The 16365-nt window shown below is 39.0% G+C and overlaps 1 protein-coding gene across 2 annotated transcripts in view; it reads right to left on the bottom strand.

Moving 5' to 3' along the window:
* FBXL5 (F-box and leucine rich repeat protein 5) overlaps positions 1–16365 on the bottom strand; it is a 38268-nt gene that overhangs the window by 3059 nt on the left and 18844 nt on the right. For both annotated transcript variants that reach the window (XM_052780442.1, XM_052780444.1), the window contains exons 5-10: positions 15778–15960; positions 12328–12453; positions 11222–11370; positions 10935–11017; positions 8428–9150; positions 5332–5480 (exon numbers count right to left, since the gene is read on the bottom strand). In XM_052780442.1, the coding sequence (XP_052636402.1) occupies positions 5332–5480; positions 8428–9150; positions 10935–11017; positions 11222–11370; positions 12328–12453; positions 15778–15960 (1413 nt within the window). The remainder of the gene's footprint in view (positions 1–5331; positions 5481–8427; positions 9151–10934; positions 11018–11221; positions 11371–12327; positions 12454–15777; positions 15961–16365) is intronic.

The raw sequence follows: 16365 nt of genomic DNA, 5'->3' as shown, positions 1-16365 counted from the left end.
TTCTTACACCACAAGAGCAATGGAAATGCTGAATAAGACTGATCACAGCACAGAACTCTTGCGGGAGGAATGGGGAAGGAGATGTCACCTCCAAGATTCCTGTCCATCTTGAACAGTGACCATTAAGCCCGGCCCTTTCTTCCTATCTTTTAATTAACTTTTAGTTTTTAAATTTAAACCAGTCTTATAGCAACTTAGAAGCTATAGCAGAAACTTCTAAGTAAACTGCATCATCTGAAAAGCTTATAGGTTCATTTCCTAATTTATTAGGCACTGAATTACAAATTACATTAACCACATCACAGTGAAAATTCACCCTTCTTCCTATGCTGCATTTCTTGTCCCATGTCTAGTCCTCATACCATCACTAACTTGCCTTTATAGCCTCTGATAAAGAACTCTGATGAAATGAAATACTCAGGGTTCAAACCACATCTCCTGAAATCTGCCACCCTGTATTCTTTCTTAGCATATACAGGCAATTCCCGTGATTTGGAGGGTATTTTATGCTCTTACTGCAACAGGGTAGGAAGTGTCATTAATGGTTGTTTTAACAGTAAGGCTATTCGATGATAACTCATTTATGTTTTGACATGTCAATTGCTGTCCTCCATCACAGGTCATTTATCTCCTCTATAAATTCCCTGGCACTCCTTTGCTTGTTCTTTTTACATTTGATACAGATAGCAAAATTCAAATGCCTTTGCTTTTGATAGCCACAGAGACTGTTTTTGTTTCCCTAGCTTTATTTACTAAAACTGACTTTTGGCTACATCTCTTTGGCTTCCTAATCTCCGATTTCCCTAGTCTTTGCTACTGACCTCATTTGGACGGGACTTTGTTTTCAAACTCTCTCTGCTTAAGTTCAAATGGCCTCTTTAATCTTGCCAAAAAACACTCTCTCCTGTTTCCTTTGGACCCTATATACAAGGTCTCCAATTCATCTCACCTCACTGATGCACCAGGTTAAGCAATACGGTAACTGTATACAGTTCCTTTTGTATTGCCCAGTGAGCAAGATGGTCATTTCAGATCTTACAGTGGGGCTGAATCACTTTCAGAAGGGTCCCTCTCTTTCTACTGACTGTGAAGACTTAAGTGCTAGCAGCAAAGTGCCTAAATTAAACATGTTTTGGGCTGGTTCATCTGGGAGGGCAAAGTTAATCAGATTCTCATCCAACCTGCCAGTCTACATTACTGGTTCAGATACCTCTAAACTGGATTGTTGTAATGGTCTCTACATTCACATCTGATTAGTCTCAGATGCTTCAGGCGACCCAGAACAGAGGTCTGTTTACTCATGGTGAACAGCTCTCTGTGTTTTCAAATACAGTACATATAAACACATCTTGCAACATGAGAAAGAGGCACAGCTATTTGGTTACTCCATTTTGTTACATGTACTAGTGAAACGAAAACTAGCCAAAGTTTCCTGGAAAGAAGTTAGGCATTTCACCAAGAATACACAACAACCCAGACCAAGACCATGGTGAAAGAACCACTCCAACCAGGACAACTGGCTGCCACCACCACCTCTCTTTAGCCACTTGTGCTAGCTCTCGCCTGTGCAGCAGAAAGAGTCATGTGGTCTATAGGAAGATGGATCCCTGACCCACCTAGGAAGAAAAGGGGGAGGGGAAAAAAAAAAAAGAAAAAAAAAAAAGGAGGGCGCTTTCAGCTCCCCCAGTTCTTGATTGAGTTTACCAAGTAACCACAGAAAGACTAGCGCTGGCCCCAGGAAGGCAGTAAGAATGAGCTGGGAGGATGACAAAGGAGGAAAGGAAAGAGTTCTTTTTCACAGCCACCACCAGTGACAGGCTCCATCATCAACGCTGCATACCGTATTTGATGGTAATGTAGCAAAAGTAATACATTATGAGGGAATTACCAAAAAAGTGATCAAATTAAGCATTAGCTTTAAAAAACATATAAAGGCAATATTAAATTCAAACCTGAGTTTACCAAGTGCTACTCTCTATCAGCCTTTGGTGAAGTTACACTTACAGACCTTTATGAAAGCACCTTGGTTATCTGTAGAACTTAGACTTCAAGAGTTTGGTCTCCTAACAACAATGCATGCCCATATAAATCTGCACACAGGAGTCCATAAAGCCTAACAAATTGCAAAGTCTTGGCTCCATTGCTGGAAGACAGATCAAACTATGACCAATGAACTTCTAAATGCCAGAAGAATAGAGTGAATCATCAGAATCACCACAACTTTATTTCATTAATGCCCTATTTCTTTAATTACAGCACCTGAGGACTACATCATTAAAAAAACTCTAGAAACTGAATCATACTTAAAAGCTGCAGAGCTACTACTGCAGAAATTAGGGAGCCCCATTTTTCTAATCCTGAAGCTGACAGCACTCCAGGCTTTAAAACTGAGAATACAGTAAGGAGATTGAACACAGCTGGACAAAACAGCCTATGGGGGAATATAAACTTCTAAGTGGCAAGAGGTAATTCAAACATTAAACTATTCTTACTGAGTCCAGTGTGATCTACAACCAAATGCGTTTTAGACATTAAAAAAAAAAAATCAGCAATTAGAAGTGGTGTATACTGATAGATTTGTTTTCAGCTGCAGCTAAGGGTTATCTAACTCGAAGTCTCCAGTGTTGAGCAAAACACAGGCAGAGATCCTAAACATTAGTATGCAAACCAAGAATTGAAGTCATACTAACAGTAAACAGAAAATAAATTTGGAAGCATGTGCAAATTCATGGTCTCTGCTCATAAAAACTGCAGTATATTACTGCTGTGCAACAGTATTCTGTGACTGAGACCCAACTGAGTCTGTCTAACCACAGCTGCTCTACCTTTTTAGTTTTAGCCTATTAAAAAGGTACAGTAGCTATGGTTAGACCAGCACTTGCAATGAAAATCTGAAAACTGCAAACAAACATGCCTACCAAACAACTCCAGCAAGCCCTCCACAAAGAAAATCCAGTGAAGCTCTGTCTAAGCACCCCCATTAGGCTCAGTGTTTATAGGAAAAACAATCTGAAAATAGGCTGTAGGTGAAAGTAAAGCCCTTATCAACAGAAGACAAAATGGTATCTTTATTATTCAAAGATGGCTAAATTCCATGCTGTTGGCTCCATTTTTTGTTCTGCAAGACTGACGTGTTTTCCAACATGATCCCAGAACATATCTCCTTCCCCGAAAATAATCCCTGATAAGCTGGTGGGCAAAGAAAATTATGAAATTATTCTCTACATGCTTACAGATCAGTAATCTTTGTGCAGCAGTTAATTATACAATCTATATATGTGCAAAGAAACATAAACAGCTTCAGATATGGATTGATTTAAATGAAACAGCTATTGCTTTCCCTACAGTTACTTTAGAAATACCAAATGATACAGAAATAGTTCAAGCTGTCACAGAAATCCTGCTGCCCACAGAGTGGACTAAGGTAATAGTTTCACACTGAATAGCCCTATCGCAATGAAGTTTGAGTAAAAATACAAAGAACAGTACCCAGATAAAACTACAGGAGATTCAGTTATAAAAAGGTTATTTCCTATTTCAAAATTTGGCTTAGGACACCCCTTTTAAGTTTTTATCGACTTCCTTCTTAGAGAAAACAGCCACAAACTTCTGAGATGCTACTATTTCTCAATAGATGTCAGAAGTCAGACCATTACAGCCTTATTCTCCTGTTGATTTCTTTCTACAGGAGTAACTGTTCATACAAAGGCATGCGTGATACTTTACAGAACCAAGCAGAGCTTATAGGCTCACAGCTTCCAGCAGGCAGTAAAAGGAAGGAAATAAACAGGAAGAGGATCAGGACAACTTTACAGAGTAATTCCAAAAAAGTATTCTGTTTAAATATAAATAATTTCTTGAGGATATTATGGAACAGCCAAGCTTTAAAGTGGTACACTCACAGAAGAGATTCTGGCTTCGTAAACTAATACTAAGACAACAGAGTGTATTTTAGGGACACAAAGATAAACAGAAATGTCTGAAGACAAACAGAACATCAAGTCTGGTATTACTGACAGAAGCAAAGACAGAGGAAAAATAGTACGGAATCAGATGTAAAAGAAAAAGGCTTTTAACTGGTCTTTGAAGACATCTTTAAACTCAACACAATGCAGGAAGGAGAGTCAGTGAAGGATTTTAAAAAAGGAATATTAAAGTTCTCAGGTTGAAATGCTAGAAGATTTTTAAAAGCTGTAGTCTGGATGGAATAGAAGGAAGTAACAAAAAGCAAGTCTCAGAAAAAAACCAGCAGTGTCAAAAAAGTGCATAATGTAGTGCAAAAACTATGGAAGCAAAATATGATTTAATACTTTCACTTCTAATGTTAGGATCCAATCCAAGTGCATCATCTTATATCAATTTCAATGGATTGAATACCCAAACGTCAGTACAGATTTACTTGTAGTACCAAAGCTCTGGCATCCTGTACCCCTGCTGTGGCTATATCTCAATATAGATGCAAATTATTGAGCTCAATACCATGAACTACCAGGGAATATGATTTTGTTTTACACACAATTAGCTCTTATAATCCTGTGAACTCAGTTATTTTCCTCCTTTTCCTTCCCCTTCTGTTGCACTTACCTGTTTTAAATTCACACATAGAATACAAGTCACACCATGGTTCCCATCTCTAATGCTATGAATGCTTACTGGACCTAACATAATAGACTGAATTCCAGTGTGGTGAACACTGAAAAGACTTACACCATAAACGTATTTTATGCCATTTATCCAGATCCTTCTCCAGCTTAGATCCATCCCTAAGTTACTGACTGAAGCAAAACCAGAAAAACTAAATTACATTTTTCATAAGGACACGTGATGGTAGGATCAAAAATATCCTACACCAAAACTACTGCAATATGGGAGGTTTGCATGACAAAACACAAGCCATTCCTTTCCTAAAATTCACCACTTTGGTACCAATCTAACGAGGCCTCTGTCTGAAGTTACGACCATAAAGAAAACATACAATTACATGATTTACAGGGAAGATACGGAGAGGGCAAGTGTGTATTAGCTATATGGACACTTACTTTCTAGCCCCTATTACTTAGGCTAAACTAAATTATGAGATACATGGACTAAAAATGCTTTCTTAGGTAATACAGAACTGTACTAGTGTCAAGCAAAAAAACCCAAAAGAACAAATGAGGAAAAACTGACTTAACAGTTGTCATTTCATAATTCATCTGTGAAAATTAGTGCTACACAGCTAAGAAAAAAAAAATAGGGGTTTGGTGGTTCTTTTTGTTTTGCTTTAAAAAGTGTCCTTAAAGCAAACGTCGCTCCCCAGAAAAGCATCACGTCTTCATAAAAAGACATTACCGTTAATGTTGTCACAGTAGTAAAAGTGTTCGTCATTTAGAGAAGGGCATGCAGAAACTAAATCCTGCAGGCCTGCACCAGTTACAGTGAGACAACCCGAGAGATTAAGGTGTTCCAAATGCGGCAGTCCTCCTCCCAAAGTCAATGCCCTGTTAACAGACAGAAGAGAGGTGTTAAGAGCCCACACAGTGTAGACTGACAAGTACTCCACTATGTTGCCAAGTCACAGACTTAACTGCATCTCATAACAAAAAACACACCTCTAATAAACCATGTAGTTTTAAATCTGGCAGTTCCATGCCCTATAAAGGGAGTCACCCCTGAAGCTGCATAACAGACCTGTAAAATGAACTGAAACTAACAATTCCTTCTGACAGACTTCAATGGTAAATCACTTTGTTTATGAATGACTCCAGAGATGACCAAGTACTTCAAAGAACTACCAAGACATTCTTCTCCAACACACCACTGATTCTGGCAACTCCTCCAAGGTGATGTATATTCCTCAACTCACCCTGAAAACATGACATTCCCAAGTTTGGTGTATTACGCTTCCAGAAGTTTGACTGGTTTGTATTTTTGTTGTTGTTGTTAAAATTATTTTGGAGTCCAAATTTGTATTTTCCTAGGACTGACAGCAGAGCCTCCCTATGCCAACACACCATCTTATTATTCAATTGGATTCTCTGTTTTTCCTCTGAGTGCACAAGTTTGCTAAAGCAACAGCCTCATGCATGTATCACACCTGAGCAATCACTCCATGTTAGTCTGCTTGCTTCTCTGTGAGCTCACAGGGCAATCACAAACATCACATTCTTCTCTGAGAAACATCACATTGCCTTCTCTGTGAGCTCACATTCAATCACAAACAAGCTCACCCCCCCTGAAAAAAAACACCAGGTTTGAATCACCAAGCTGCAGATTCAAGCCAGGACATAAAACTGAAAATGCCTTCAGAGCATCACTACCACTTTCTCCTGTCAGCAGGCAGAAGTAGAACTGTTGACCACAAAACCAGCTAACAACTTTCAATGAAATGAACTGGCAAGTGTTTCTGTTAGGTTTCATTCTCTTTCCTCAGGGCCTCAAACTATTCTGGTGAGTTCAAGAAGCACTTGTTGCAGCACACTCTCAGCTCTTAAATACTGTCTTTTATCCAAAAAGCGCCAGTGGGAAACCGGCACCACAACTAAACCCTTCCCATGACTCAGTGACCAAAACTCCCTTTGGTACTAGATTACTGAATCATGAAGGAAAAAAAAAAAAAAAAAAAAAAAAAAAAAGACCAGTAACATGCAAACTACACACAGCATGACCTAATCAGCACCTAAAGGAAACTCAGCAGTACCAGTCCACTCTAACACTTGAAGAGCAACAAGCTCAAACAGAAAGCACAGCTATCTGAAGCTTACTCTGAGCAAAATTAACACTGGTGAGTGAAAGAGTGTCCGAACCTCCACTACAGGAGACATTTGAACAGCTGGTACTTCTGAACATCAAATGGGGATGAAGTCTCCAGAGAGACAAATCAATGCCAGCAGTGCCTCACACTATTTCTCAGTTGACTACAGCATACAAGTACAGGTAGGCATGAAGTCTTCGTACTCCAAGAAACTTTAATTAGCCCTAAGTGCTGCAGCATACCTGGGCAGGTGGCTGCAAGTACTTCAGCCTCACCCCATTTTCATTATGAAGCAGTAACTACATTTTTCTGACACAATACAAAATATCAATGGCAAATATTACACACAGGAAATTTTCTAACCCTTGAAACCATCTCAACATTCAAGTCAACTATTTTTTCTCCTCCTTTAATTGTTATATGAAGTAATATTTAACATGATGTTCTGCACATACAAAATTATCATAGAATCATTTATGTTGGAAAAGACCCTTAAGATCATCAAGTCCAACCATAAACCTAACACTGCCAAGTCCACCACTAAACCATGTCCCCGAGTGTCACATCTACACATCTTTTAAATACCTCCAGGGATGGTGACTCAACCACTTCCCTGGGCAGACTGTTCCAGTGCTTGACAACCCTTTCAGTGCAGACGTTTTTCCTAATACCCAACCTAAACCTCCCCTGGCGCAACTCGAGGCTGTTTCCTCTGGTCCTATCGCTTGTTTCTTGGGAAAAGAGACCAACACCCACCTCGCTACAACCCCCTTTCAGGTAGTTGTAGAGAGCGATAAGGTCTCCCCTCAGCCTCCTTTTCTCCAGACTGAACAACCCCAGTTCCCTCAGCCGCTCCTCATCAGACTTGCTCTCTAGACCCTTCACCAGTTTTGTTGTTCTTCTCTGGACATGCTCCAGCACCTCAGTGTCTTTCTTGTAGTGAGGGGCCCAAAACTGAACACGGTATTTGAGGTGCGGCCTCATGAGTGCCAAAGAAAGGGGGACAATCCCTTCCCTGCTCCTGCTGGCCACACTATTTCTGATATAAGCCAGGATGCCGTTGGCCTTCTTGCCCACCTGGGCACACTGCTGGCTCATATTCAGCCGGCTGTCAACCAGCACCCCCAGGTCCTTTTCTGCCGGGCAGCTTTCCAGCCACTCTTCCCCACGCCTGCAGCGCTGCATGGGGTTGTTGTGACCCAAGTGCAGGACCTGGCACTTGGCCTTGTTGAACCTCAGCCAGCTGGCCTCAGCCCATCGATCTAGCCTGTCCATAAATTATGTCACTATCAAGACAGGCTAAATGAGATGTTACTCCAGTTTTATAAAGTTTCAAGCATATTGACAGGCATAATGAAAAAAATTAGTGAATCAACACAATTTCCTAATGAGAAATCACTAAAGATCAAAGTATTAATACTACCTAGAACAACAAATCCTCTGAAGTCAAGTATTTTTTGTGAGTATGTCTAAAAGATTTTTTTTTTTTTTTTAAAATCCACAGAGCAAAAGCTGGATAAAGTTTAAGTCTGGTACTATAAATATTTTAAGATGCAAAGACCACTTAAAACTTACCAGAGCTTCTTCAATAAAAATGTTTCTACTGAAACTAGGCAGATTCACCCCAGAATGACCCAACAAATAAAATCAGAAAAAACGTACTGCAGCAAAATAGCTCAAAAATGCCTCCTCACCTGAGAGCACGGTCTGTGATCTGGTAACATCCAGAAAGACTGAGAAACTGAAGAACTCGTGCAGTCTCTTCATCTGTTTTTTCACTCCCAGAGTATACAGAGTCTTTTTTCTCTGACTGCTTAGTCCTTGTTGAGTTTTTACACAGTGCAGAGGACTCTGGAAGTGCTCGAATAGTTCTTAGTGCTGTCCCAGCACAACAAAATGAGTGACCGCAGTAAATCAAGTCAGTAGAAGCACAGTGCTGCTGCCACCCTCTAGTCCTTAATCCATAAATTTCTCTACTGTAGCACGATGCAGAACAATTAATATGGGATGTTGGTTCTGTAAGACAAAATCCTTCAACGTTTCTGTGTCTCCACTCTGCAGCATCTTCAATGTCAGCTAAATCATCTGCATCTAGCATCCACACATAAGCAGAATTGAAGTTTTCTGAGCTGTCAGGTTTAGTCCAATGCTGCTCACCATCTCCTCCCTCAATGAGGTTTTCATTGTTGATTTCATGCAAACAATTATACTTCTTATTGGACTGCAGAGTAATCTCTCTGTTTTTCCACAAAGTCTTAGCATTCCTGTTTCTGCAGCTTTGCAGAATACCTCTGGTATGGTGAGTTGATATGATACCCAGTGCTCTGGAAATCCTCTCTATAGCCACATCTGTGATTTTTTCACATCCAGACAGATCAAGGTGGCGTAGATTTTGACAATAACCAACTGAAGACCAACTGAAATCAGAGAAAAAAAGTGGGTTGGTTGGTTGGTTTGGGGTTTGGTTTTTTGGGTTTGTTTTTTTTTTTTTAAGTTTTTGTTCAGAAACAGATGTTAAGGCTAAATATCCAAAAGAACATTTCACAAGCAAAATACTTAATTCACAGAATATTTAAAGAAAAGACCCCAGACAGGTTAGATTTGATACTCCAAGTGCTGTATATATGCCTAGAAATATTATGTCTAAAGAAATGTGAAATGAATCATGACTCAGTAACAACCTATATTTTTTCCATATGCTAAGACTTAAAAGAAGTCCAAATTTGCCACTGAGACTTAAAAGTCCAAATTGGCCATACATTGAACAAATTTTTAAAAAGTAGATCAGACTGCAAACACTAAATACGTACATGGACAATTTCAAAAAGCAGCTTCTGTTGTGTATAAGGCAGTTACCAAGAGCCATCTAAGTTACTATACATCACAGTTAACTTCTCAGAAGGCTGAAAAAACTTACTGAACTCACAAATCCACCCCACCCCCCCAAAATTTACACGCGAGATGCAATATTCAGTTCAAAGTATTTTAATAGTTGTAATTTCTAGTATCTGAGTTTCTCAAGCTTGGCTGTTTACACATACTGAAATTTCAGTGTACTTAGATCATATATCCTCCTGTAATTTCCCATTTCTTTCAGAGAGAATAGCTGGATTCCTGAAACACATTCTGTGTGGAGTATTAATTACCCCATAAAAGTGATTAGGATTAGAGATGGTAATAAAATCAGACTTTTTCGTATTAACAAAACCTCATCCCTTCAGCCTTATCTTTTTCAAAAGAAATAGAAATTTGATCTACAGTAATATTGTTACATTATTTGCTATAAAAGTATATAGCTGATTTAAGTGACCTTTACCTATCCATAGTTAATGTTAACTATCATTTACTCTCCATAAGTGATTGCTTACATTTACAGCAAGCCCAACTAATTTTCTGAGTTACAAATTGGGTTGTTGGAAATATAGATATATGAGGAGGGGCAAATAATGTAAGTTTCACTAGAGATTGACAAAAGCTCACAAAGATTGATTTCTGAGCCACAGAAATTCCAGAAAGCTTTTATTTCAACTAAAACTTCAACAAGCTGCAGAGGGTTGTTACCAGCATCCATGCTGGTAAAATTTTCTATGTAGTTAATTAACACCTAAAACTTGAGAGCACTATATGATTAAAGTGTTGAACACTGACATAGCCACTGAATTTCAGTATCACAATAAGACCTATTGGTGCAGGCTCTGCATCCATGCACCATCCCACTACATCAATGAAACTTCTGCAGGCTTCAGTAAAACTCAGGAATCCACAGTTACTACACTTAAGCCTTACAGCTTTGCCTACCATTTGATCAGTGTCTTAAATAGCAGTATTACAAACCCTACCAGCTATATCAGACCAAGAGAACTACCATAACTGAGTGACTCCGTAAAAATCCATGGACAATTTCAAGTTGTTAATACTAGAACAACACACAATTATTGTTATGGATAGCCACACATTGATAGGTAATGCATATCCAATAGCGAAGACAGCATTTTAAATGGCCATTACAAAGTTACATGCTTCACTTGCTATTTCATTGATTTGTTACTCTGGTTTAGTTCTTAGTTATGCGTGAATCCTAAATGGGATTTCTCTATTTCTCTCTTTATTGGCAATGGACTAAGACATGTTTGAATGCTTTCCCCCCTCAAAAAGCTGGATTTTTTTTTTTTTTTTTGAAAGGAAACAACAATTATCTAACCTTTCAAATGCAGAGTCTGAAATATCAGTTTGAGTGAGATCCAAATATTCCAAGTTGGGGCAAAGCTCCAAGATCTGTCTAACCTGGAAAAGGAAAGGAAAGGAAAATAATCAGTGAAAACACAAGCAAATAAAGTTGCACACAGTGTCAAGAGACAATGTAAGAATTAACATTCTCTTGAATTGCAATTCATTCTCACTACCCAAGTGTTTTAAACTTGGGCACATCAGTTATTAATTAGAGGTTGCATAGCCACAATTATTAAATGCCAGTTTCAAATTACATACCATTTTGCTAGACACTGCAGAACTGTAGGCCAATACTAATGTCTTCACTGAGGAGCCTACATGCTGGAGGACATTATGAATTAAGCCATGAAGTAAACGTTTTTCCATTTGTGCTATATTAATGGCAAGTGAATCTTCAGCTGCTTCTTCTGCAAAATAAAATGGAAGAGAAAGACTTAAAATGTGCTTTCAGTCATTTGGAATTCACATTGCCATCTTACATCAAACAAGTTCTCGGGAAACTAAAGCAAGCTTAACAAGGCATAAGTTTCAGAAAGTACCTTACATCAAACTTCTGCTGAATTCTAGCTCAACGTACTGCTTAAGCCTCATCTTTAAAAAATATCTGCTTGTCTTTCTGACAGTCCTGAAGAGTTTAACTCCAACAGCAAGTAAAAACAGTAAAAGTCTTAACAGAAAATTATCATTAAAGGACTTTGGATAAATATTTACTACAGATTATGTACTACTGCTCAGGGCTGTCTGGGACAGCTGTTTCCACCAATCTGCTTTATACATTGAAATACTATCTCACAGGGCATTTCATATCCTGTGATATAACAGCTTAAGACAAATCTAGAACTAAGCCTAGAATGCATTAGGATGCAAGAAGATTCATCCAAACTTCCTGAAGAGATGAAGCCTAGCTTTTACCTCCTTCCTAACTCCAGACACATGCCCATAACTCTTCTACCTGCACTCATGTTTGCTCTCCCCTAGATGAATTAATTCAGCTCATTAAAACCAGCTGCCTGCTTCTCCCCTCCCTCATCCCCTATTCATCTTTGGGTTTTTTTTCCTCCACCCAGCTGGGTTTCAGGATGAGGTGAAGATGAGGAAAAAGAGCACTCCTTCCAGGAACCTTAAGTAGTTGCTAGACAAAACCTCCCAAGTTTTTTACTGTTTAAGTCTACTTGGTTTAGTAAGCATTTAATCTAGACAGAATGTAAGTATTACTAGATTTGTCATTATTTTAATGTACTGGTATCAACTATGATAAAAATCTGTATTTTAAACTGATTTTACAGAAAAGACTCAATTTTATACCATTATTTCTTATAGCTATATCATCACCAAAAAGATCAGCAAAATCATAATTTACCTACCAGATTCATCTATGTCAGCATCTTCATCCCATTCCTGGAAAGCACGACTTTCATCTTTTCTGTTTTTCACCCACTCCTCATCAGGTTCTGTCTCAAGATCTGCCGCAGGACCACTATACCAATCACCTACTCACCCCCCACATCCCCCCAAAAAGGAGGAGAAAAAAAAAGAAAGTTAAGACAAACTTCTCATCACTGCAGAAAAAAGCAATGATAAATTCTCAGTATACTGTGACCTGACCTAAAGATATAAATGAATTTTACATTCATCTCAACTAAGGCTGGACTGAACCTTGACATAATTCTTGTTTGATCTATATTTTAAAGCTTCAAAAGATCCCTAGAACAGTTTCAGCATCGTTACAGAACTCACAGCCTATTATGCTATTCTGAGACATGCCTGTTGTCTTTATTTTCTTAGCAGGGACCAATATGATTGCAAAAATAACAGAAACCATTATGGAGCATTTGGACTGTGTAGGTGCTGAAGTTCTTTCTGGCAGATAAATTAACCATCAACTTTTAGTATAACACATTTGTGAGATTCCAGAGGAAAATGGAAATGTACAGCCAACCAGAACATATTTTATTAGCCTGTTTTTAGTCACTGCACATGACAACTCCAGGATCAAGAAATCCAAGTTCCAGACATAGCCTACTTACAACAGCCATAGAATACTTGATTATAACATACATATGACTCAAATCAATAGACAATCATTTTTTAGAACATCTGGATAAACACGAATATCAGCAACAGCTGCACTGTTTTAGCTAGTAGGGCATCCCCTCTCCCCAAGGGTTATTGCACAGGCATTAATTTACTTCTAGTTTGGGTATATTGTAGCGTTGGGCTCTGTATAAGCAGGTCTGCTGCCTCCCTCAGTGTAGACATGCTTAAAACAGAAACACCTTATTGTAATATCTCACTAGTGGGGGATCCTACTATCCCCAAAGCAAGAGCAACCCCTGTTGAGTAGTATCGAAAGGAACAAGGTTTCTTATATGAGCAACACAGTGACAACGAAATCCTGATCAACCAACTATGAAGCAAAAGGTTTCAGTAACAATTCTCACCTTCTTTAACCCATCTTTATATTACATAAAAAGCCTCAGAAGCCCTCTCTGTATTAGGAGAAAAAAAACATTAAAAATTTAACTAAGTCTGTAGTTTTATGTTCTTTTTTTCCCCTCTGGCAGTAAATCCCATTTGAGCAGCTTTCACCCAGTTCAGAGCACTTCTGCACAAACAACTGTAGTAGTATGGACAGTACGTCCTGAGACTAGCTTCCTGTTGTGCCAAAACCAGGTTTAGGACTAAGTCCTTTTAAGCAGTTGCCAATTATCTTTTTGCGCAGCACTGAATTATCAAGACAACTAGATGAAAATAAAAATTTAACAATTTGAACTCTGAAACCTCTCCTCTCCACTCAGTCTTCTACAGCTCAGGGGCCAAAATTATTTTCAGTAAGATTTATCCAACCCAAAAAATTAATTCAGACCCAAAAGCCATTTAACTCCTCTCTGCCTTGCACAGATATTAGAAGCCATAAAGGTCCAGCCAGAAAGAAGTTTTTAGCTTCTATGTATCTGTGACGGTCTGACAAATTCAAGGTCTCAAACATTCGTTAAAGAACTTTGGTGGAGAAAACGGCCTCTGTAAAAATGCTGGAGTTTTGTGAACAGGACAACGTGGCTGGAAGAGAGGGCCCCCCGGAGGGTGGGACTGAGCTTCTCCAAAGCCGCAATTCCTTATCTTAAGTGACCAGGAGAAGGAGCACAGCATATGCGCCTGGAGGAGGAGGCCCCACAAAGGATGGGACTGTGCTTCTATCTTAAGCGGTCATGCCAGCAGAAAAAGAGAGGCAACTCTGCGATGAACCCCCCCCCCCCAAAGCTCTCCGACCGATTCCAGAGAACCCCGGGAATGGGACTGCGCATGTCGAGACCATCGACTAACACACTATAAAAGAAGGGAGAACAAGTCCTCAGCGCGCGCCCTCCAGAACTGGATCTCTACGCTGGCTGGACCAACGCTGGACCCAGGACTGGTGAAACCCTTTCCTTCTCTCATTCTTTCTCTCTTTCTCTCTCTCCCTCTTTTCCTTCTCTCTTTTCCACAGTCCCTACACCTCATCCTTTTAAACATAAACCGTTGACCAAGTCTGAGACTAGGAGTGGATCTAGCCGCCCCGGGCTCCTCTTTCAGAAGGAGTCCAGAAAGCAAGGGGGTCCGCTCTGAACCTCGTGACTCAACGGGAGGGCTCTCCTTCTGATACATTTCATGTTTCTTCTTCCATTTCTTTTTCTACACCTCCCCTCTTTTCTCAAACAGCAGCTTAATGACATGTTGCAAGGTTCATATTGATAAGTTCACGTGTACTTGGGCAAGGTTAGCTAGGTTGAATAAATGTTGATTGTTGTTTGAACTCCCCTGGTGTCGTTTCACCTTAATTCTGACAAAGGAAATCCACAAACCTGAGTCACTCCAACTTTGGGACACGACAGTATCTCAAAATTTAAATTATATATTGTTAGCTTTCTCTCTTAAAATCTTAAAGGCACATAAAATACAGCTTATTGAACAGCATAGATTGTCTCCTTTTTACTCAGTGCCACTGACATGGCAGCAATTGTGAAGCCTGCAATGCCGATTCCAGTGGTTGTTTAATACTCACATAAATATGGACAAATACAAACAAATATTTAAAGCTGCAAACATACTCTTATGACTCGTAACTGGCCTCACTGGAATACAGACTATTTTGTCTATTTGAACAGGTACTTTTGCAAAGGTTACACTTCTCAATAGGAAATTTTAATTAACAGGAGAGTTTGAGGAACAGAAGTTATAAAAAAAACCACTTAGCCCTTACTGCAGAAGAAGTTACTGAAGTAATATATCTAAAGAATCAACACTAACATTCATACAGTTTGAATATAAAAAGTAAGAACAGATTGTGAGGAAATGTTATAACTCCATTTGTTTTAAACTTCCATTCTGCTGTTATGTATTTTATTTCTACCTAGTAACCTAATGAAATAAAAATTTTACCGATACAGGTGTAATGGCAGCATTTATAATTCAAATCCCCTTAGATTCTTAAATCATTATTAAGATGTTGTATTAGTGAATATACTTGTTAGCATTCATACAAGCAAACAAACCTCAGTAAAAGTAATCAACAGTTCGTATACAAGAGCTGCTCATTACTTACAACCAAGACAACTTTTACTTTCTTAATTCTACAAGATGGAAGTGTGTTTGAGGGATTTTTAACATTTAACCAAGTTTCAGGGCACCATCCTTGCCAGAAGGGTACACCCTTCCAACATGCTCAGCTGTTAGGTTCATTGTACATGACAGTCTATACTAAAACATTCTCTTTTATAGACTCAGAAATTCTGATAATTGACATGCTTTCAAAGGAAGAATTAAATTTAACTTACCTCTGGCCCAGCGAACAGGGTAGAGATGTTTCCAGAGAGATCCAGTTTTAGCCAGCTGTGACCATTCAGTGCTTACTTGACTACACTGACATAACTCTTGGGGGTTAAGGTAACTGAAAATGGTCAGCATGACTTCAGGAGGAAGATTAGTAATATTTGTGGTGTGCCCTGTTACTTCGGTTTCTGAAATACAGAAAGTGTGTGTTAAGTGAAGCACAGCCTCAGAGCTTTAAATAATAGTAGTGCAATTCACATTTTTACTAGGGCAATGAAAAAATAGTGTCTGAAAAAATTTTAAACAATTGTTTGACAAAAGAGTTGAAAAAAGAACTGGTACTGCTTTGGCTTTAAGAAGCTTTCACTGTAGTAACACCTTAAACCCCCAAACAAACAAACCCCCAAACAAACAAACCCCCAAACAAACAAACCCCCAAACAAACAAACCCCCAAACAAACAAACCCCCAAACAAACAAACCCCCAAACAAACAAACCCCCAAACAAACAAACCCCCAAACAAACAAACCCCCAAACAAACAAAAATCAGCTCAGTTTTCTGTTTGCCATTTTCTCAACTGGTTAGTTTTTTC

Source organism: Harpia harpyja, chromosome 2, assembly GCF_026419915.1.
Source record: "Harpia harpyja isolate bHarHar1 chromosome 2, bHarHar1 primary haplotype, whole genome shotgun sequence".
Taxonomy (NCBI): Eukaryota; Metazoa; Chordata; class Aves; order Accipitriformes; family Accipitridae; genus Harpia; species Harpia harpyja.
The sequence above is the reverse complement of the archived record's forward strand: the minus strand, read 5'-3'. Positions and strand labels throughout refer to the sequence as shown.